Source organism: Chrysemys picta, chromosome 6 (genome assembly GCF_011386835.1).
Source record: "Chrysemys picta bellii isolate R12L10 chromosome 6, ASM1138683v2, whole genome shotgun sequence".
Classification (NCBI taxonomy): Eukaryota; Metazoa; Chordata; order Testudines; family Emydidae; genus Chrysemys; species Chrysemys picta.
Window position 1 is genome coordinate 35,433,496 of NC_088796.1, and position 24,381 is coordinate 35,457,876.

Consider the following 24,381-nt stretch of genomic DNA (forward strand, 5'->3'; position numbering starts at 1 on the left):
TGTGGCTGCTTCCTGCTTAGACCTGGATACCAGCAGGGACAAAGGGTACAAAACGCTCCTGTGCTCAGTTCTGTTCCTGGCACCACAGTGGGCCCTGGCAGCCAGCAGGAGCAATTGCATGGAAAGTTCTGCACAGTCCCTGCAGTTCTTGGCTGCAGCATACTCAGCACAGATGGAATCTTCAGAGAATTTGGTGGCCAAACTATAAGTCTCTACTGAGTGTCTGTGAACTGAGATAGTCAGAGGTTTATAAAGTGGCCAAATTTTGGGAGATTTTCTTAGGGATGACAAAACGCACATCGCTGACACAAAGGCACCCCCCTCCTTCACCCTGCCTCCAGTCAATTTTCAAGTTCCTGCTCCAAAGCTTGGAGGGGCTAGAGCAGTGATTTTCAACCTTTTTTCATTTGTGGACCCCTAAAAAATGTCAAATGGCGGTGCAAATCCCTTTGGAAATTTTAGACATAATCTGTGGAGCCCAGGTGAAAATCTCTGTTCTATGTTAATGACAACCTTTCATGGACCTCTTAGACATAGTCTGTGGACCCCTAGTGGTTGCCGACCATTGGTTGAAAACCACTGGGATAGAGCTTCTCAAAGCAAACTGGCTGTAATTACTTCTTAAAACTGCCAAAACAATGTATTTTTCCCAAACCTCATTCTGAAAAATAGGTGAATTGTTTTTGCCAAAAAAATCCCCAAAAATTCAGTGATAGGTAGGCAACCGGCATGGAAAACTTCATCCCAAATGGTTAGTTTGTCAAAGTTATAAACAATTAAAAACAGTGGCAAGTGTTAAGCAACCTCAACTCCAGGTGTAAGATCTGTTTTGTGATTATGTTCATCAGCCCTTATTAAAATATCATTGGAAAGTAGGTATTACCCTATATATATAATAACTTTTAGGCAATTTGTGAAATTTCTGTGTTGGGATAGATGAGTGGAGCCACATACCAACCTTGACACTGCTCTTTGAGGTGCAGTGAATGGTCAAATATGTTTAGCTTATTATAAGGCAAACTACAAAAAAATATAAATTGGGATGAGAGCATTCCTGGGAGTTAGTTTCTAAGCATATAGCGAGAGAGGGAAATAGTGTAAAATGGAAGGGGCAATAAATGATTAGGGCCAAATACTGAAAGTGGGAGGCCTGCAAGCAAAAATGCAAGTCTGATTGTATACCAATACCCACATGTGTAAATAGCCAGTTAGGCATCTGAACAGTATGCAAAAATCAGACAAGCATTCAAATATATGGGCAGTTGTACTTTTCTCTGCAAGCTTCCAACCTCCCTTTTCTCAACATTTGGCCCTCAATGCTTGATACTTTATCCATCTTATTTTATAACCTTCAAAATATGTTGCCTGCACTGGTGTGTAGACAGATGTGCCAACTTGCCACTTATAGTTTGCATGTTGTGTGATTTTTGTTTCCATTCCACGTGTGCCTGAATGTTGTCCCCTACCCTCCACCCCATTTTAACGATCAGAAATGGTCTTGTTAGAGGGGCGTTGCACCAAAATCATGAGCTTCCCACCCCCCCATTTCTGATACAAACCCACGGTTGTCTATGCATAGAGTACATTTTGCTGGGGGGGCGGGGAGATCTGTGTAGTTCTCTGCACGTGTTTGAGTGAAAATGTTGTTTGCAGTGTATTTGTAGTGGGTGAAGAAATAGCTTCTGCTGGTGAGAGAGAAGCTTCCCTGCTGCACGGAGCTCTTCCGCGGGGCTGGGGGAGCGGGGCAAGGTTCCTTTGTGACACCATGTCCAGACTCTCGGGGTGAGACTCTCGCACCCTCCTCCAGGGGCAGAAATCGGCCCCTTGGTCTACGAGGAGTGGGGGAGGCAGGGGCCGCCTGCCGGTCCCGGACCCTCCAGCCCGGCCTCCATCCCCGCGTGGGACTCGGGGACGGCCGGCCGGCTGCGCGCTCCCGCCTGACAGGTGCGGGCTCCTCTGGCCAGGCCTGGTCCCCTCGACCGAGCCGGAGCACTGCCCAGCGTGGGCACAGCCGAGTCCCGCACCACCTGCCCGCGGGCGGCATCGAGCGGCCGCTCCCAGCCTCACCTTCCCGACGGCGCCCCCACAGTCCCCGAGCCTGCGCCCAGTTCCCACCCCCTGTACGCATTTTGCGCAGCCTACGCCGCTGGCGCAGCGGCCGGAGCGCGGCTCATCCCCCGCCTCCCTCCCCTGGCGCTCCGGAGCCCGATGTGACCCGCCAGAGAAAATGGCGGCGGCGGCGGGGAATCGCACCTCGTCGTCGGGATTATCCTCGGGCAGCAGCGCGGACGCCGCCGCCGCCGCCGCCTCCGGGAGCCTGCAGAGCGGCGCGGGGAGCGTGCCCGGCAGCGGCGGGGGGCTGCTGCGGGCGGCGGGCGGCGGGTGCCGGGAGCAGCGCTCCGACTGGAGACGGAAGCAGCTGCGCAAAGTGCGGAGCGTGGAGCTGGACCGGCTGCCGGAGGCGCCGCTCTTCCTGGCCGGTTCGCCGGAGTCCCCCGACCTCTCGCCGCCCCGCTGCCTCGCCGGCGGCTCCGGCCCCGCCAGCCCCGCGTCCTCCCCCGGCCGCTGCGCCGCGCCCCACGAGCCGCTGTCGGACGGGAGCCCCGCAGGAGCCGACCCCGCCGCCGAGAGGAGGATGGAGCCGTCTCCCCCTGCCGGGTGAGGGGCGCTGGGCTGAGAGCGGGCGGCGGTGGGGACCCCGGAGCCTCACAGGGGCAGCCCCCTCCCCGGGCAGATGTTGGGGGCAGGAGGCCCTTGGGAGGGGAGCGGAGGCGGGGGAGGCTGCTGCGGGCGGAGGCGGCGGCGAGGCCCGGCTCTGCTGGCGGAGCAGGGGATAGAGCTCGCCCGGAGCCTTGCCCCTGCCACCGCTCGAGCTTTCGGGGGTCCGAGAGACCCAGCCCGGGAGCCTGGCGCAGCACCCAACGGGCAGGTAGCGGGGACGTGCTGCTGGCTGCCGCCCGGGGCCGAGCCTGCTTGTAGGGGCGATGGGATCTGCGTGGGGGACGGTGTTACAGGGTGATGGGGGTGGCTGGTGTGGGGTCGTACCCTCGTCAGCCCCCCGTGTTTGTAGGGGAGCTGTCAGCTGTAAGAGACGCGGGACGCGCGGGTGGCGAATGGCCAGTAGTTTGTGTGGTTGTGTTCAGTGCCTAGTTGGCTTATGCAGGAGGAGCTGCAGGTTAATGGAGCTGAGGTTGTGTTTCCCAGCACTGTAGCCTTAGCACCAACTATTGCATTTGTGTTGCCTTTGCCCTGCAACCCCGTTTGTGTGTGCTGGTCTCTGGGAGTCCTGGGTCTTAGTTAAATGGGAGTCACAACTGCTTGGAGAGGGTGTGTGTGTGTGATTTATTTCTGCCTGAGCTCCGAGAGGCTTTGAAGTTTGAATTTGCCCTGGTGGTTGAGGACCCAGGACCGGATGTGTCAGCCATTCAGTTTCAATGCAGTTAAACCCGTTAACCCTTCCAGCAGTCTTTCGCTTTGGGTGCAAGAGCGATAGCCGAGCGCATTTGAATCTTTTTTTTTTTCTAAATCACCCCCTCCGTACTCACCCCCCCCCCCGCCTAAAAGTGCTTCTGGTTTGTGTAATCTAGATAGTAATCTCTCTAAATTTCTTAGATTTTTACATTTAAACTAGTGGGAAAGTAAAGGCAAATATATTTAAAGTTAAATAGTAATAAAAATGAGTCCTTTCTCCTTTGGCTTGTTTCACTTGAAATTGCAGAACTGTTTTGTTTTTGCTTAGTAAAAAAACATGCATATCTACTTTGCAAAAATGTAGACAGTGCAATGTGTTTCAGGGGTTTATACTAGAGAAAACATATTTGAATGGTTGCACATTGTGTGAGATGATACATTGTACCCTTGCAATGTTTGTCCTATTCTGTATCTTATTTGGTAAGAGTTGAGATTTTACAGAGCAATTAACATCGCATCACAATACCAATTAACAGGTATTGTGATGCAAACAGAGGCACAAGTTCAATGACTACAGTGCATTTGACATAATATATATTACATACACAAAAGCATTCAGAATTATAGCTACCATGTGCATATTTTAAGATGCCTCGTTATGTGCTTCAGAATACATTGTACTTACTACTTTTAATGTACACTTGCTAGCTTTTAGTGTGTTCATAGGTGAGAGTAATGGTGGTGATAGATCTTGTAATCTTGACATAGATTTAACAATTAGTTTCATAAGGATTGTTATGTGAGACTTCCTGTGTAAATAGTGAATTGCAGTACTTGGAGGTGAAGACTGACTGTTGATAGATTTACCTTTCAAATTATTTTACAGAGAAAAGGAGCCACTTAAACCACAAACAAGAAATCTGTCTTTCACGTTTGTCATAGAAGGATATTAAATAAAAAATTTCCATTCTAGAGAATGCTTTACTAATATCACAATCTGTCTAATAATCAGCAATTGTTTAGGTATCTAGATCTATTCTGTACTGTTTGTGGACTTTGGTCTATATTTAAGACAGTGTACATTACTTGACAGTAGTATGGCACTAGCAGATGAACCACCAATCTAGCTATAGAAAGATTAATAGGAAATCTATGTTAATGAAGTTACTTTAAGGAGAAGATGATATATTGACTTCGGCAAGTGACTTGTATTTGATTTTGTAGCATTATCTCTAGGGTTTTGTCAAGGTATGAAACTAAAATGTATTTTATTTCATGTTATTCCCTCATATGTAGGTGTCACCACTGTAGCAAATATAAACAGTTCAGTACCACATCAGAGGAAAATTAACTAGCGTAAACAGCATCAAAACATGCCTTTAAAAACAGTGAAAGATTCTCACAATGATTTTCAGTGGGACGTATTGCTATTTGTTATGGGTTCAAGAAGGTCAAAATTTGTCACATCAGGAGATCACACTTACACTGAAATATTGACTCCATCCTTGCTAGCCAATTCCACAGATACAAGAATTTCTTTAAGGTAATTCCTGTTCTCTGTTTCAAACACTTTTTGACAGCTTTTCTTATATTTAAAGCACCTAAGTTTGCACATGTTGAAGTATGAATATACATGCAATTTGAAGGAAGAAAGGTTTCAAGAACTTTAATGGCTTGTAGCACCATCTCCATAGTTCTAATAATAGAGATGTAACAATTATTTCATATGAGAGAATATTAAATGTCAAGTTCATTATTCTGTTTAATAGTGCAATGAGATTACACCATAGTTCTGAAATGTTAGTTTCAGTCTCTGGTAATTAATTATAAGAGACCTAACTGAAGGATTAATTATGCTATAAATTCAACAATATTGTATAAACCTCATGTTAAAGACTTCAGTATATTCGATGCAGTCTTGCCTGTAAACAGATGTGGGGACCCTTCTTTGTCAGAGTATTTCAATAATTTAAAACAGTTTTTTACATCTACTATAGTAATAAAGTAATCTAGTCAAATACAAAATAATTAAAATTTCTTTTGTGTACTAGAAATGCCTACAATGTTCTGTGCATTATATAAATGTGCATGTGTGCACACAATCATTACCCAGAAGAGTTTAAAATCTAAGAAAGCAAACATTTGATGGATGGAATGAAGTCCATCAAAATACAATATTTTGCATGTATAGTACATTGTTGGTTTTTTTAAAATAAATACACTAGTTATACTCTTCTTCCCCTCTACCCAGCCATTAGTAGTTAGCAGATGCTATAATTGCTCTCAAGTCCCCCTACCAGCATTTTTGGTATTACAATCACATTTTCTTTTTTATAAATAGATTTTCCTGTTCTATTTCTGTGTGAAAGACCCACATAAAGCAGAGGTATAAACTGGAGAAAGAGTGAAACTGATTCTGCAATGTGCTGTTAAATACACCAAATAAAAATGTTGTTTCATTAATCTCTGTTATATTGTCTTTTACTTACTATTGTGACAAAAAACAAACAAAATTGATTTTTTTTGTGTGGTTTTGGTTCATTCTCTAATGTTAATGTGAAATGCCACACACAACAGTTAAGTTGTTTTCCATCTCTCTTGATATCAACTTATTTATACTGTTTACATTTAATATTGAACAAACTGTTATGAATTATTAAATTACTTAATAGATTATTAATTATTAGGCTCTCTTGGAATTTGGAGAGCTATAAAATCTGTTTGGGGCTGGAATCCATGAAAGAACAAGATAGAACTTTTTAACATTTCAATTTTTTATCAAAATTAAATGCTTCACATACTGCCTTCAAAAATCTAACAAAACCTTCCATTATCTTTATCAGAATAGAATGTTACATTCCTGAGGTAATACAACCGTTTGTGACACTGGTATGGTTCTGTTGCTAGAAAAGGCGGGGAAAGTATATTGTTGCTTTAAGAACTGTAGGGAAACTTTATTATGATTAACTGAAGAGTATCGCTGTAGGAATTTAAAAAGCATTTTAGAAAGATACCGGAACTTGCAGAAGTAGTGAAACTAGACAGTTTTTCCAGTCAATTGATAAGTTCTTGTAGCTTCCATTCCAAGGCAGTTAAAATAAATATTGGGCCAAGAAAATTAATGCTTTCTGTATAGTTTTAATATAACTCTTTTACAGTGTTCAAATCAAATAATTGCCAACTATTTTCTTATGTTGGCATGGAGGACGGGTTAACCAGTGTTCTGCAATTCAAGACTTCTAACACTGTCAGCCCCATTTTTTATAAAAACAAAAAGCAGGAAGTGCTGCAGTTCAGCTTTCTTCACAGCTCTCCTCTTTATCTAGTATCCATAAGCAATATTTTTTTTCCCATGGAAGTGTCTTCCATCTAGCACAAACAAAATTTGTTCTAAAAACGCACCCATTTTAATATTATATTGACTATAAATGGCAGATTTGTTATCAGATATCTCAAATGTAAAGAAGGCATTGCCTGCTCCTGGTCTTACACTACTATGTAGATAAATGACTGATGTCTTTTGTTGGTTTTCTTGTGTTGGTGCTTGTATTCTAGCATGTTAAAAACACCTAAAACACAGTGGGAAGATTGCTGTTATGGCCATCTAGTAGAGCAGCACTAGCAGCTTGCCAATTCTAGATCTGCTCCTCAATCCATGACACCTGCCTTGTTTTGTGAATTCCAAAGCAGGACAGAAATATATCATACTACAGAATACTTTATAGTAAAGAAAGGATGGGGTGAGTTGAATGTTTTTCATTGCTAAAACATAGTTTGGTCAAGGGTTCATGTCCTTCTGAATAAGTGATAATGAAAGGTAGTTATGTTGCATCTTTGCCATATGTTAAGCTTTCATATATATGGCACCTGCTAACCTGATGCGGCCCTGCTATTGAAGTTAAAATGTATTTGGCATGGCAGGAGCTGCCTAAGTGGGTGAGTGTAAAGAAAATATAGTTAAAATAATATTTTAAGTATTCTGATCAAGTCAGTAATGTAAACTATCTTTCACTGATAGTGGCAAGTTTAATTATATCCCTAAGAGCTCATAAATAGAAAATCACTTCTCCCACTATTTAACACTAGCTTTTTTCAGGTGGAAGAGTGAGCAGAAGCAGCATGAAAGTGATGAATGCAGTCCTGGTAAATTTCATCCTGCTATTACTGCTGAGAGAGCACTATGCAAGTCCAACACAACAAATGCCAGGCTCTCATGATGGATCCTCTCAGACACTGGTTTAAAAATGGAGTGAAGAGGCTGTAAGGAGAAAGGAATATGTGCCATGCCTAGCTGGATTTAAGTCTCTATGTCTGAATTTAAAATAGGACATGATAATAACTTCAGTACCACATTAGGATTTGCAGCTATGAATTTAAGGTACCAATGCACAGTAAACATTAAATCTTGTGCTTCAAGATTTAAACTGCATGGGAATGAGGAAGGAATTTCTCCTACTTTCTCTGCTGGTTTCCCCCCATCCTCTATGACCTACAAACATTTTTGTGTATGGGTTGGTTGTGTTGGTCTCTCTCTGAAGCATCAGGTATACAATTATTGCTCAGGCAGGATGTTGTATTAGATGGTTTGATCTGGCATGGCAGTTCCTTTGATCTTATGCAAAGTATACAGTTTGCAACTTTAAGTTACCTGGAGCTCTTTCAGGGGAGTTACAGGTATTGTAGAATGGAAAGGTATTGTAGATTAAATCTTCACTTCTACAGATAGAGGGTGTTATCCATTAAGATGTTTGGCTTAAATAGACAGTGCAAATCCAAACAGTGACAGTGCAGAATGTTTTGAAGATAAATTCAAATAACCGTTAATCATTATTTTTAAGACTTCTAGGAGGAGTGAAAAATGTTACATCTTTCCTGTAACTTTTAGTGTTGTGGTGCATTTGTTACATAGCAAAGTTGGGCTCTGACTAAGTTTGTTTAAATAATTAAGTTTGTATGCAATTTTTTAAAAATAAAGTTCAAAGTCAGAAGTCCCACACTGCACTGAAATTGTTCTAAGAACTAAAACAAGGGGTTGTGTTTGTAGCAGCAGTGGTGGTGAGGAATTGGTATGGTTTGAATTTCTAGAGTTCAGAACACAAACTTTTGTCTTTTCAGAGAGTCCTCAATCCTCTGTCAGAGCCTGATGTTCATCTTACTTTTGCCCCCTGTCTCCACTTATACTACTTAAGGTTCTATGATTGTAGTCTCGGTTGTTTTTTATCAAGGCAAATTGAACAGGAGTCTCTTAAGAGGTGGTCACTGTAGCTTGTTGGCTTGTTGGCTGTGGGACTTGCTGTTAAGTAACATAACCCATTTATTTCAATGGGAGTTAGGTGTAGACCAGATTCTTAACTCACTTGCTCTTCCCTCCCTTCTTCTCTTCATCCAGAGGCTGAGCATGATGCCTCCAGAACACCTTCCATTTCCTGCAAGATCAGAGTTAGGAATCTAACAGGGCCAGCTTTAGGGATGGGCAACTCGGGGAACTGCCCAGGGGTGCCATGGTCAAGGGGGCACCGTGTGGCAGCACAGAAGTGTGCGCTGTCAGTGTAGAATCAGAAGCTGCTCCTGGCTGGCAGGGAGGCGCTGCATGCAGGGGCACCCAGATTTCTCTGTGCTTCCTCCTGGTGGAGGAACATGGGGTGGGGAGGGAAGAAGAGGTGAGCAGTGATACACAGATACTGCTCCCCCCAGATGTTCCTTTGTGCCCCCCAGGGGGGCTATGCGGGGGAGAGTGAGGAGCAACACCAAGTGCTCTGTGCATCCAGGTCACTTCGCCCCTGGGCTGCTGCTTTTCTGTTGTCCCCTTATGTAGCCCAGGTGGGGAAAGTGACTTGCATGCAGGGAGCCCTGTTGTTGCTCCTTGCTCCCTCCCGCACAGCCTCCTAGGGGTGCGTAGAAGAGCAGTGTTTGAGGGGGGCAATAAACCGCAATGCCAAATATTCTGTGCATCCAGGTCAGTTTCCCCAGGTGGGTGCAGGTGGGGGATTCAGGGGTTAAGGGTGCAGGAGGGAGGTACAGGGGTTAGGGGCAAAGGGGGCACAGTGCCAGGGATAAGGGTGCAGGAGGGGGAGGTGCAGGGGTTTGGGATTGGCATGAAGGAGGCACAGTGCAAGGGTTGGGGTGCAGGAGGAGAGTGCAGGGAGCACAGTGTGGGGAGTTTTGGGGGACCAAGGCAATGGGGGCCATCCAGGGGGCCAGGGGCAATGGGGGGGGATGCTGCGCCCATGAGGGTCTGGGGCACCAAAATACAAGTTTTCCCAGGGCGTCATTTTCCCTAAGGCCAGCCCTGGAATCCAACATGAATATCCATGCAACTAGAATATTGCTGTCCCTTAATGTGACTTTTAATTAAGTCATTGTGGGTTTTTTCTTTTGCTTAAGTCTTTGAAAGACTTGCAGTTGTGTGGAATCTTAACACTAGCCAAACAATTGAGGAAAATAGCTGGCTCCACAAAAGAGCTGAAAGTCATATCCAAGATAATAGCAACACAGTATTTTATTCTAAAACTTGATGTTCAAGAACAATTTAAAACTAGCCATTGTTTACTTTCCCCTGACAGTTAAAATGATTCTGTTCTCATTGTGTTTAAACTTCCCAAGTCTCTAATTTTTAGTAATTGCTCTTATTCGGTCATAGATTCCATAGCCAGAAGGCATCCATGTGATCATATGACCTCATATGAAACACAGGCCATAGAACTTCCCCAAAATAATTCCTTTTGAACTAGAGCACATCTCTATTAAAAACAAACAAACAAAAAACAATCTTTATTGAAAAATTACCAATGATGGCAAATCCACCACGACCCTAGGTAAATTGCTCCAGTGATTAAGTACATTCACTGTTAAAAATTTACACCCTTTGCCAGTCAGAATTTGTCTAGTTTCAACTTCCTGTCACTGGATCTTGTTATACATTTGGCTGCTTGATTGAAGAATCCATTATCAAATATTTGCTCCCCATGTAGGTACTTCTAGATGGCTATCACCACCCGATAACTTTCTCTTTGTTCAGCTAAATAAATTGAGCTCTTTGAGATTCACTGTAAGATCTGTTTTCTAATCCATTAGTCTCTCATGACTCTTCTCTGAACCCTGTCAGACTAAGGCCTGTTCTACACCTAAAATTTAGGTTAATTTAGCTATATCACTCAAGGCTGTGAATAATTTTTCACCCTAAGCACTGTAGTTAGGTTGACCTAACCCCTGATGTGGATGCAGCTAGGTTGACAGCAGGAATCTTCCATTTACCTACTTCTATTCAACCATTCGGAGAGGTGGATTACCTACAGCAGTGATGCCCAACCTCATATGGCCCTCCTTTGTAATAAGCCTAAGCGCTACCTTATGTGGGCCAAACAGATTAAGTTACCTATATTGATTTATATTTTAAGTTCAGCTTGTTTTGTATCTATTTAAATAGAAACAACCTATGTACAGTATTGTCTATTTACACACTTGTGTAAACTAAAATGATGTAAACATGACCACAAAACAGTAATGAATTGGCCATTAGTATATTACGTTGAATCAGGTGGCGGGCCTTATGAAATGCTCTGGTGGGTCATAAGTTGGGCACCCCTGACCTACACTGATGGAAAAAGCACTTCCATCAATGTAGGAAACATCTACGCTATGGTGCTACAGCTGCAGCACTGTAGCTGTGCTGCTGTAACATAGCCATACCCCTAAATTGAATGAAATCCTTTTCCAGTAGGCAAAACTGGTAGAAGGTCCAGCAAAATTTTTTCAGTATTGCTAACTTTGAGATTTAAAAAAAGTCAGTCCCCCAAAATGTGAGGTTTAAAAAACCATCAAATCACATTTTTTAGTCTTTTTTTTTTTTTAACTTTTTTTTAAATTCCCATTACACCTATGTGAATGAGATAATTTCAAGTTGAAAGGTCATCGTTTAGTGCAGTGTTTCTCAACCAGAGATCCGGAGCCCTCTGGGGGGCTGCCATACAGGGCTGGCATTAGACTTACTGGGGCTCAGGGCAGAAAACCTAAGCCCCACCGCCTGGGGCTGAAGCCCAGGGCTCCAAGCCCTGCCAACCAGAGCTGAAGCCGAAGTCTGAGCAACTTTGCTTTGCAGGGCTCCCTGTGGCATGGGGCCCCTGGCAATTGCCCTGCTTGTTACCCCCTAATGCTGGCCCTGGTTTTCATATGCAGAAAAACTGTTGTGGCACAAGTGGGCCATGGAGTTTTTGTGGCATGTTGGGAAGGTGGGGGGCTCAGAAAGAAAAAGGTTGAGAACCTCTGCTTTGGTGCACACAAAAATGCATACTTCATAGAATCATAGAAGATTAGGATTTGAAGAGACCTCAAGAGGTCATCTAGTCCAACCCCCTGGTCAAAGAAGGACCAACCCCAACTAAATCATCCCAGCCAGGACTTTGTCAAGCTGGGCCTTAAAAACCTCTAAGGATGGAGATTTCACCATCTCCCTAGGTAACCCATTCCAGTGTTTCACCACCCTTCTAGTGAAATAGTTTCTCCTAATGTCCAACCTAGACCTCCCCCACTACAACTTGAGGACACTGCTCCTTGTTCTGTCATCTGCCACCACTGAGAATAGCCAAGCTCCATCCTCTTTGGAACCCCCATTCAGGTAGTTGAAGGCTGCTATCTAATCCCCCCTCTCTTCTCTTCTCTTCAGACTAAATAAGCCCAGTTCCCTCAGCTTCTCCTCATAAGTCATGTGCCCCAACCCCCTAATCATTTTCGTTGCCCTCCACTGGACTCTCTCCAATTTGTCCATATCCTTTCTAGGGGGGATGGAGGGGGCGCAAAACTGGACGCTGTACTCCAGATGTGGCCTCACTGGTGTCAAATAGAGGGGAATAATCACTTCCCTGTCTGCTGGCAATGCTCCTACTAATGCAGCCCAATATGCCGTTAGCCTTCAAGGCAACAAGGGCACACTGTCGACTCGTATCCAGCTTCTCATCCACTGTAATTCCCAGGTCCTTTTGTGAAGAATTACAGCTTAGCCCGTCGGTCCCCAGCCTGTAGCAGTGCATGGGATTCTTCTGTTCTAAGTGCAGGACTCTGCACTTACCCTTGTTGAACCTCATCAGATTTCTTTTGGCTCAATCCTCCAATTTGTCTAGGTCACTCTGGACCCTATCCCTACCCTCCGCATATCTACCTCTCCCCCCAGCTTAGTGTCATCTGTGAACTTGCTGAGGTGGTTCTCCCTGGCTACTCAGATGGAGTGACTACTTACTCTCTCCTCTCCTATAAAATAGGGGAGTTACATTCTTAACTGTCTCCCCTTCTACTTTCCTTCCTTTGACAAAAGAAGGACTGGATGGTAAATAGTTTGAGAACTGCTGACCAAATGCATCATGATTCATCCTCACACTTAGAAATTATATTACTTTTTAAAGGTGGGAGGTTGCAGCCAACTTTATCAAAGGCAGTCTCACTTCCACTTACAGGTAGACCAAAGGAAAATAGTAGCCATCTTGCTGGCTTCAGTCTCATTGACAGTAATAGCAGATGATGGCCATTTTGAATATCAGAAAATGTGTGAGTTGACAACCTTTCATGTTTTCATGAAACAAGTTAAGAAAAATTGTTAGGATAAAATTGCAAGAGGTGGCAATATTGTGTTATCAGCTATGGCAATGTTTCATAAGAACATAGAAACATAAGATGTCATACTAGATCAGAACTATTCCACCTAGTTCAATAGCTTGTCTCTGCCCAGCACCAGATGCTTTAGTGGAAGATGCTAGACACCCCACAGTAGGTCAATTTGGGATAATCTGCCTGCTATGAAAATCTCATCCTCATCCCTAATAGTCAGATTACCTTAACCCTGAAACACAAAATTTTATACTCCTTCTAAAACTCTTCTGTTAGCATTAACTCGTATAACTCTGGAAATTCTTCTTATCTGTATAATCATCCTATCCATCTTAGAATCTTGCTAAGATCTTGACCTCAACAACATTCTGTGGGAATGAGTTTCACATCTGATTACACATTGTGTGAAAAAGTATTTCCTTTTTGTGTGTTTTGTATTTGCCACTTTTCATTGAAGTTCCCTTGTTCTTTTGCTATGACATAGGAAGAACAGAAGTTACTTGTTTTATATCATTTATTGTTACTGTGACCCTCTTATTTGCCTCTTTCTAAAGTAAACAATCCCAGGCTTCTCAGTTTCACCTTATATGGGGTTTTTCTACGCCCTTTAACATTCTTATTGCTCTTGTCCTAATCCTCTCTAATTCTGCAGTAAGAAGAACAGGAGTACTTGTGGCACCTTAGAGACTAACAAATTTATTAGAGCATAAGCTTTCGTGGACTACAGCCCACTTCTTCGGATGCATATAGAGTGGAATAAATATTGAGGAGATATATATACACACACACACATACAGAGAGCATAAACAGGTGGGAGTTGTCTTACCAACTCTGAGAGGCCAATTAAGTAAGAGAAAAAAAACTTTTGAAGTGATAATCAAGATAGTTTATCAAACTGTCTGTACTGGGCTATCTTGATTGTCACTTCAAAAGTTTTTTTTCTTACTTAATTGGCCTCTCAGAGTTGGTAAGACAACTCCCACCTGTTTATGCTCTCTGTGTGTGTGTGTGTGTGTGTGTGTGTGTGTGTGTGAAATACTAAATACTAAATACAAAGGGAAAGGGAAGTTTGTGATTTTACAGTCACTTTTTGGGATTCTTTTTAAATGATTTTCAGCTAATAAATAGGCTACAAAATCTCCTCTCCATTTGCAAACATACCCTGATGTCTAATCACCTCACTTCCGTCTCCAGTCTCCCAAACGGGCAGAATGGTGACTAAGGGTCTGATCCAGTCTTTCCAGTGACTTCAGTGCATTCTGTTGCATTTAGAAATGGAAATAAAGCATTTTCTTTACCATCATATTTTTACTAAGGGCATCCTGTTACTTTTTTTCTTTCCCTGAAAGTGAAAGAATATGTTCAATACTCAAGGACAGTGATAGCGACTTCCATCGCTCTCTTCATATACTGATTAAAATCATCTTTCCAACTAATCAACCACATGACTCATGTTTCTTCTACTGAGTAGGAATCAGAAACCTGGAAATGTCATTTAAAAAAAAAAAGCAAAGATTGATAATTTGTATTGCAGTCGTATCTAGGGAGGGACCTCAGTCACAGATCAGGGACCTCATGGTGCTAGTCACAAAGACACTCTGTCTCAGAGAGATTAGTCTAAAAATATGACATGATGCATTCAGTTGACAAAATGGGGGAGGCAAGATGATTTGTGGGAGGTTCACGTAAACATAAAACAAAATTAAGGTTAGCCTAATAAGCTGATGTTTTAGCTTGCCATTTACCTAGCCATTGTCAAATGTTGGTGGGTTATATCATATTTCAGACTTCTGGCACCAAATATTTAAATGGGGAAACTCATTTTCAGCCCATATTCTTTCTGATGCTAATGGCATCTAAGCTAATTTTCTAAGTAACTTGTAATATTTTTGTTCTGGTTTGGACAGACAGAAGTAGCCTTACTTAACCTGCTTAAATATATTTAAAAACTAACTACACCTCTACCCCGATATAACGCGACTGATATAACACGAATTTGGATGTAACGCGGTAAAGCAGCAGGGAGCCCCGGGCCGTTTAAAGCGCCACCCGAGCCCCGCTTCTTTACCGCATTATATCCGAATTCGTGTGGAGCCCCGGGCCCTTTAAATCACCGCCAAGCCCGGCCGCCGGATTCGGGCGGTGATTTAAAGGGCCAGAGGCTCTGGCCGCTGCGGGGAGCCCTGGCCCTTTAAATCTCCGCCCGAGCCCTGCTGCCGGAGCTCTGGCGGTGATTTAATGGACCCGGGGCTCCCCGCAGTGGCTGGAGCACCGGGCCCTTTAAATCACTGCCGGGGAAGCCGGTCCAGTCCGGCACGGCATACCAGACCGAACCCGATATAACGCGGTCTCACCTATAAGGTGGTGAGATTTTTTGGCTCCCAAGGACCGCGTTATATCGGGGTAGAGGTGTACTTTTTATTTAACAAAAAAAGATGGTTTCTTATTAAAAGTAGTTCTATAGAACGGTCAGTTTGTCATGTGTATTTTTCCAAGCAATTGGAAGACTCTTTGCTTTATCCTCCTACCATGAAATATATTCATATCTCAGGTCACTATATTGTGCTGTTTGCTTACTTTACACTGCTGGTTCTAAATCTTCAGAATTATGTGAGATTTTTGTGGATAAATTCTAAATCCACAATAAAAATATAAATTAAAAATGTGGAGGTATGTTTTTTCTTTAAATTGTAAGTTTTTAAAACAAGTTGAATCCTCACTTGATCAGAAATAAGAGTTCTGTTAAGATTTGAAAAGGTTTCTACAGAACAGACTATCAAATCCAGTGTTACAATTTTCATTTCAATCTATTTTCCAAGTGCTTTAAAGGTCATGATTCTAAAACAGTTTGGTTTGAGGGAGTGAAATTGTCTGTCTACAATATTAGGTCCTACGAATAGTTCCCTGTTTGGTCTTTAAATCACATTAGTCTAGTATATATTTTAAAATAGTTACATATATGTGGTAAGATACAGATTATTGTGATATCTTCAGGTTTTCTTTCTAAAGTACAGTTCAGCTTCAGCATGTTCAGATGCAATAGTATAGCATTTTATTATCCAGGTAAATATCCTTAATACTGTACATCAGCAAAAAAAAATTTAGTATGCTGTATTGTTGATATGTTGTAACTTGCTGTCTTGAACCATGGGTATGTGGCAATGTTTTACAGTTCTGCTATTAGCAAAGATCTTTAGTAGAGCTAGATGGAGAAAGAATAGGTGGGTTGCTGAGGAGCCAGGCAAGGCACTGAAGAAACTTGGTCAAAATCAGACGGTCTCCAGGTAGCTTATTGATGGTTGGCAAAGTCTGATGAAATTTTTTTTCCAACCAGCTCTAATCTAGCTCTAGTTTTAATTTCTGGGTGAATTTGGCACTCGTGGAAGTAAACAACTGTTCATCTCTACTAGACTTTGTTAGAAAACATGTATGCACTTGCTTATCTTCAAGCACAGTGTTTTTAATAAGACTGTGTACATGTTTATTTAAGTTTATGCATAAGTATCTGCAGGATTGGGGCCTAAATAAAGACATAGCTTCCAATCTTGCCATTAGATTTGTGTGGGCAGACCCCTGTGTGAATGTAGAGCCCCGTTGACTTCTGTGGGACTCTGTGGGTGCAAGTGAGGATCTGATTGCGGGACTGGGGCCGTAGTTGCCGGAGTGAAGCAAAGGCCTAACACTCAGCTTGATGGCATTTGTCTGATCTATTGATTTTAGTGCAAATCATCATACTGGAAAAGCCTGGTTCCCAGGAAAATCAGGACCCCAACATTGCTTGGTGCTGCAAGTAGAGGAACTCTCTGCTGCTGCCTACACATATCTGAGGCAGCAGCTTAAAGCTGTATGTGAACATTGTCAGTAGCATGGACTCTAATAAAAATAAGAAAGCCTTAGAGGGGGGATTTGTAGGAGGGAAAGCAACAGGGAATGGAGCGGTGGGGCAGTGGTGGTGGGAGAAGCAGGAACTTTGGAGGGGTAGAAAACGGGGCTGGGACGGAGGGGGGCAGGGCTGGTGGTGAGGAAAGCTGGGATCCAGGCAGAGAGTAGGCTTCACAATGGAGGGTAAGCAGGAACCTGGGGGGAGGGAATGGATGGAGGGCCACCCTGGGACAGGCAAGGGAATGGGGGTGTAGGGAGCGGTAGTGAAGAGGGGAGGGGGAAACTAGATGGGTGGGACTTGGGAAGGGGAAATGGAGACCGCAGGGACCTGTAATGGGAAGTAGGGGATAATGGCAGGGCACAAAGAGACTGTACCGTGTGGTTGCAAATGGGGGACCCTAAATATAGTGGGGGTGGGTGAGAGTGAGTTGCAGGGAGCCCCTGAAGTAACACAAAGGGAGCTTGTGGAGGGAAGGGAAGAAGCCCCTTGTGGGTGCAATGTTCTCTGCCTACAGAAGCTGCAAAGTGTCTGATTCCCTAATACTAACAGTCTCTGTAAAGATCCTCCGTGTGTGTGCCAGTGCATGTTGATTCTGATCTTTAACATTCCTGGGCTTCTCTTGTACAGAGATTGCCAGTTGTGCTGAGTTATATGGTGATTTGTGAAGTGGACAGAATTGATCTGGATTAAAACCCTAGTTTCAGAATGTGAAAGGATTTAATATACTAACACCCTGTGATCTATCTGAATCATGGGAAATGTCAAAAATTTAATTCAAAGTGTAAACTTATATCTACTCTTCTCATCCTATAGTGTATTTAAGACCTCTAACATTAGTAAAACAAAGTTTAAAAAAATCTTGGCTGTAGGATTCTGATTAATAACAAATTTTCACTTTTCCTTTTTACTTATTTGTGAAACCTATTCAATTTTATTTGTGTTTGTTCATAACCTTGAGACTCGCTAACAAATTCTTTCTGTGCAGAAATATACATGGAGTTAAATCGATCCACAACCAAGTTAAATCAATCTTTTATCTTTGACCCAGGTTGCCTGCACATTGAAGTCCAGGACCTCTATGGTAGCATTCTCTGAAATTCTTCTGATTCCATGCATAGGCCAATTCTGCCTAACTGGAGGGTCTCAATGTGTGGATGAAATGATGGCATTGGGAGGAGGGATTTAGGCTTATTAGGAACTGGGGAACCTTTTGGGAAAGGAGGAGCCTATACAGAAAGAATGGGTTCCACCTAAACCGAAACACAACTACATTGCTGGCGTGTAAAATTAAAAACGTAGAGGAGTTTTTAAACTAAGGACTGAGGGAAAACTAACAGGTGCAGCGGTGCTTGCAGTTCAGACATAGACATGCCTTAGGGGAGGATTTATTAAAGGGGATACTCTATATCCTAGTAAAGAGGAATGGATAGAAATTGATGAAGTGCAGATAGGGACCGAAGAGAAACAGTCAAACAGGAGTCCAATTCAGTTACATCACATGAAGGCAGAAAGCTAAATATTGACAGGTTTTATAAGTGCTTGTATTTAGACTTTTATAGCATTTGTATACTAACACGGGTGAACTTGATTGCCTGGTATTAAATGAGGATATTGATATAATAGGCATATCAAAAACTTAGTGGGAGGATGCTAAGCAATAAGATATGGTAATGCCAGGGTACAAAATATATAGGAATGGCAGAGTAGGTCATGTTGGTGAGGGAGTGGCACCATATGTGAAAGATTTATACTATATTTCACTCTAACTGTACCATAGAATCTCTGTGGATAGAAATTCCATGCTTGAATAATAAGAGTATAGCAGTAGGAATATGTTTCTGACCACCTTACGGAAATGGTGACATTGATTGTGAAATGATCAGGGAGATTAGAGAGGCTTAAAAAAAAAACCAGAAAACCCAGTAAAAATGGAGGATTTCAACTATCCCCATAAAATTTCTAGACATCATTAATGACTGCTTCTTGGAGCAACTAGTTCTGGAACACACAAGGAAGAGGCAGTTCTTGATTTTGTCCTCAGTGGAGCACAGGATTTGGTCAAAGAGGTGAATGTAGCTGAACCACTCAGTAATAGCAACAATAATGTAATTAAATTTAACATCCGTGTAGTGCAGGGGAGGGCAGATAAAAAAGAAACACACCACAGTAGCATTTAACCTCAAAAGGGGGGGACGACAAAAATGAAGAAGCTAGTTGAATGGAAATTTAAACGAAGAGTAAAATACCTGCAAGGAGGAGTGAAATGCCTGCAAGTTTTATGGAAACTATTTTAAAACACCATAGTAGAAGTTCAAACTAAATGTGTACCCTGAATAAAAAAACAAACCAATAAGAGGACCAAAAAAAAAGCCACCCATGGCTAAATAGCAGGATAGAAGAGGTGGTTAGAGGCAAAAAGGCATCTGTTAGAAATTGGAAGTAAAATCCTACAGAGGAAAATAAAAAAGAGCATAAACTCTGGCAAGACAAATGTAGAAGTATAATTAGGCAGGCCAAAATGGATTTTGAAGAGCAACTAGCAAAAGACACAAACCAACAGCAATTTTTTTTTAAAAAAATACACCAGGAAGCCTGCCAAACAGTCGGTGGGGCCACTCGATGATCAAGGCAGTAAAGGAGCAATCAAGGGAGACACGGTCATTGCGGAGAAACGGAATTAATTTTGTGCATCGGTCTTCACTGCAGAGGATGCGAGGGAGATTCCCACACCTCAGCCATTCTTTTTAGGTGACAAATCTAAGGAACTGTCCCAGGCTGAGGTTCGGTAGAGGAGATTTTGGAACAAACTGATAAATTAAACAGGCATAAGTCACCAGGACCAGAAGGTATTCACCCAAGAGTTCTGAAGGAACTTAGCCATGAAATTGCACAACTTCTAACTGTGCTATGTAACTTAAATCAGCCTCTGTAACAGATGACTGGAAGATAGCTAATGTAATGATGATTTTTAAAAAAATCTTGAGAGCTGATCCTGGCAATTACAGGCTGGTAAGCCTAAATTCAGTACCAGGCAAATTGGTTGAAACTATAGTGAAGAACAGACTTATCACACCTGATATATTGAGGGAAGAGTCAACATGACTTTTGTAAAGGGAAATTATGCCTCACTAATCTATTAGAATTCCTTGAGGGTGTCAAAAAGCATGTGGACAAAGATGATCCAGTCGGTATTGTGTACTTGGACTTTCTGAACGCCTTTGAGTTCCCACATGAAAGACTCTTAAGCAAAGTAAGCTGTCATGGGATAAGAGGGAAAGTTCGGTCATGGATCAGTAACTGGTTAAAATATAGGAAACCAAGGGAAGGTAAAATGGTTAGTTTTCACAATGGAAAGAGGTACGTAGTGGGGTCCTCCAAGGATCTGTACTGGGGCCCGTGCTGTTCAACATATTAATAAATGTTCTGGAAAAGGGGGTGAATAGTGAGATGACAGTTTGCAAATGATATAAAATTATTCAAGATAGTTAAGTCGAAAGCTGACTGAAGAGTTACAAAGGGATCTCGCAAAAGTGGGTGACAATGCAACAAAATGGCAGATAATATTCAACGTTGATAAATACAAAGTAATGTACATTGGAAAAAATAATCTTAACTGTACAATACAACATGATGGGGTCTAAATTAGCTGTTGCAACTCAAGAAGGCGATCATGGAGTCATTGCAATAGTTTTCTGGAAACATCAGCTCAATGTGCAGCGGCAGTCAACAAAGTTAACAATGTTAGATACCATTAGGAAAGAGAGAGATGATAAGACTGAAAATATCATAATGACACTATTTAAGTCCATGGTAAACCTACACCTCGAATACTGGTTTCCCCATCTCAAGGAAGTTTTATATTAGAATTGTAAAAAGTGCAGAGAAGGGCAACGAAAATAATTAGGGGTATGAACAACTTCCATATGAAGAGAGATTAAAAAAGATTGTCACTGTTCATCTTAGAAAAAGAGACAACTATGGAGCAATATGATTGAGGTTTATAAATACATGAATGTTGTGGAGAAAGTGAAGTATTATTTATCTCATCATGTAATGCAAGAACCAGGGGCCTCCCAATGAAAATAATAGGCAGGAGGTTTAAAACAAACATAAGGGAGTACTACTTTACGCAGTACAGTCAACCTATGGAACTTGTTGCTAGGGGAAGTTGTGAAGGCGAAAGTATAACTGGGTTCAAAAGGAATTAGATAAATTCATGGAAGATGGGTCCAATCAGTTGTTGCTAGCCAAGATGGTCAGGGATGCAACTCCATACATTGGGTATCCCTAAACCTCTGACTGCCAGAAGATTGGACTAGACAAGAGGGAATAGATTACTCAATATTGCTCTGTTTTGTTGATTTCCTCTGAAGCATCTGTCTCTGGCCATTGTTGACACAGGATAGTGGGCTTGATGGATCATTGGTCTGATCCCATATGGGCATTCTTGTGTTCTCCCCTGATTTGCAAGACTGACATGTAGAATGGGTGGGGGACAGGGCCAAAAAAATGAAGTAGAGGTTTAGTTTCTACAGGTTTGGTATCTAGGCCTTCAAACCTGTGGATGCTGGCCAGCTGTGCATAGGAATCCTCTGTGCTATCTCCCATGAGCCATGATGATGGGGTCAGCTGTGTTTTGACCCCTGTGTGGGGAGGATCACAGCATGAGTAGTGAGAGTTACTGCTGCTGAAAGCATTAACTTGGCATGATTTTTACTGAGGATCTTCTTTGAGGAGAGCCAACAGCTGTCCCCTGTGTCTCATAGACTTTGACCATAAGGGACAATTGTGATCATCTAGTCTGACTTCCTGTAGCCTGTGATGTACAGAACCTCACCCACTCACTCCTATTATAGACTAATAACCTCTGGCTGAGCTCCTGAAGTCCTCAAATAATTATTTAAAGGCTTCAAGTTACAGAGAATCCACCATTTACTCTAGTTCAAACAAGAAAGCGACCCATCTCCCATGCTGCAGAGGAAGGCAGAGAACTCCCAGGGAAACCTGGGGGAAAATTCCTTCCCAGCTCCAAACATGGCGTTCTGTTAGGTCTCATGAACATGTCAGGGTCTCTCAGCCAGATACCTGGGAAAGAATTTGCTGTAGTAATTTGGAGCCCTCCCCATCTAGTGCCCATCTCCTGTCGTTGGGGATATTTGCTACTAGTGGTCGCAGATGGGACACATGCTATTGTAGGCAATCTCTTCATACCTTCCCCTCCATAAACTTATCAAGCTCAGTCATGAAAGCAGTTTTTATCCCCAGTGCTTCCCTTAGAAGGCTGTTCCAGAATGTCACTCCTCTGATGGTTAGATACCATTATCTAATTTTAAGCCTAAACTTGTTGATGGCCAGTTTATATCCATTTGTTCTTTTTCTTTGAAGCTTAGGTGGTGACATACATGGATATTGTGGAGCTATGCGAAAGGTTCATGGATCTTGAAGGCAAGATCTTTTGTTTACAACCACAAAGAATTTAATAATGCAGCAAGGAAAGACACAGAATCAGTATTTTGAGTATGGCCATGATGGCTATTAGCCCAGGCTGCTTCTGGAGCCTGCAGGAGTCAGGCCCTCACAATACAGTCAACCTATGGAATTTGTTGCTAGGGGAAGTTGTGAAGGCGAAAGTATAACTGTGTTCAAAAGGAATTAGATAAATTCATGGAAGATGGGTCCAATGAATCTTCCCCTTAACTCACTCAACATGTCCCTGACCAGCCACTACAGGTCTGCAGCCAGCAATTTTTTCTCAGGCTGCTCCACAGCCAGACTCTTACTGGTTTCCTCTGCATTCCCAAGCACTTTCTGGGGACCCAGCAGCTCGAAGATTTTCCTTTGAAGACCCTGTGTCTGCTTCACTACCTTCCTGAGCCTTGCACAGGCTGGTTTATATTTTGTTACCTAAAAGGAAATGGGGAATGACACAATATGGGTCATAACCTTGTTACTCCTTTCCCATGTTCAGTTATAAGGCATGTTTTTATAAGGAGAAAAGGTGGTTATGCATGGAGGAAGCATCCGGCATAGCTCTTTTCTCCCTTCAGCACAGCAACACCATAACCACTTCTGGTGAGTGAACACAGGGACCTATTAGGTTATTGTATACTTCATTTTAAATTATTTTAGTGCATGGCCTTTATGAATAATCCTGTTGTTTATCCAGGACTTAGTACTACAGCTGTCCAAAACCAGCAGTCCCTGTATTAATATTGAAGGACTGTACCTCTCCACTTTTACAGTATCTTTATATCACCATTTCAACAAATGCAGACTCCAGTTTCCTCTAGTTATATAATAGATGAACTGGTGAATATTTAATATTTAAGCTGGTGAGGAAGTACCTAAAAAAGCTACCACTCATTAAAGGTGCTTGTCCTTTCTTTGGTGATTAAAGTGATACACTGTCTCAGTCTGCTCCTCAGCATCTGGATGGTATTTGTAGGTAGCTCTGTTTTCTGTCTTCTTCACCTGGCACAATAACTGTCCTTTCCTTTCTAGTGCAGATTTTAGTGACAGAGTTCTATGTGTTTGCCACCTTCAGACAGGACTCTGCATCAGCTGTCAATCCTACTCAGGGTCCATGTTAAGGTCCTCATGTTCCGATCTCTGGATATGCATAGGGACAGTTACCACAGTAACAGTCTGTGCTCCCTGCTGCCTCTAAACTCAGGGAGATGGTGATTCTGTTGATGGTCAGTTTTCAGCTACTGATTAGGGCATGCTGCAAGATGCACCTGTTCAAACAAGCATTTCCCTAAACAGCCCTGTTAGAAAATGCTCAGCAGGTTGGGACTTGTACCTGAGCATCCCAGATTATTGCTTAAACTACAGTTACTGGTAAGTAACCTTTTTCTGCCTTCTATAGATAAATGATGCAGCTTTAATCTTGGACACTTACATCCTACAGTAGTGAGCACTGAAGATGAAATAACTTGTGTGTGAAAAACTGTTGCTTACTGGAAGTTAACACATGCTGTAGAGAGGTTTTCAAACTTTCATGGACTGCTGGTGATCTGTAGAGAGTTGGTTGGTCACCTTGGGTTGACTTTCTTCGTTATCTCCTGCAGTCAAATGTCATAAAAACGGCTAAGAATACATTAAATACTTCCCTACTGTTCCTTTCCCATGTAAGCAATTACATTAGTCTTCATAGAGATGTTGTGATAGTGAATTGAAGGAAGTAGGGACGTGTGATTGTGAATGGGTGCGGAGGTGGTTTGCAAAATCATGAATTGGGAGGAGGTGGTCCAAAATACAAATTTGGTCACAGTGAGATCAACATTTTTAACTTAAGTTCTCCTTGTCATTTAAAATTACCAAATCAATCAAAGCCATCGTCTTGCTTTAGATTTGTACCAGAACACTGCTCAAGTTGTCACAAAGTCCTCTATTAGGTCTGTAATTTTGAAACATGCCCTTAATGTCACAATAGAAGGGTATCTAGTCTCTTCTGGCAAAAATCATTTTGGACATCCGTATTACGGGGC

At 42.5% G+C, this 24,381-nt stretch overlaps 1 protein-coding gene across 6 annotated transcripts in view; it reads left to right on the forward strand.

The window, feature by feature from the left end:
* Positions 1-2,044: 2,044 nt before the first annotated feature.
* Positions 2,045-24,381, forward strand: part of MAP3K1 (mitogen-activated protein kinase kinase kinase 1) — a 93,216-nt gene continuing 70,879 nt past the window's right edge. For 4 of the 6 annotated variants that reach the window (XR_006176169.2, XR_010602170.1, XM_024109424.3 and 1 more), the window contains exon 1: positions 2,045-2,658. Coding sequence is in view for 3 of the 6 variants with exons in the window: in XM_024109424.3 (XP_023965192.2) it covers positions 2,228-2,658 (431 nt within the window). In the remaining 3 variants the exon portion in view is untranslated. Of the gene's footprint in view, positions 2,659-2,790; positions 2,930-3,661; positions 4,955-24,381 lie in introns of those variants that run through there. The other 2 variants (XM_065598974.1, XM_042857539.2) reach the window with 2 other exon arrangements.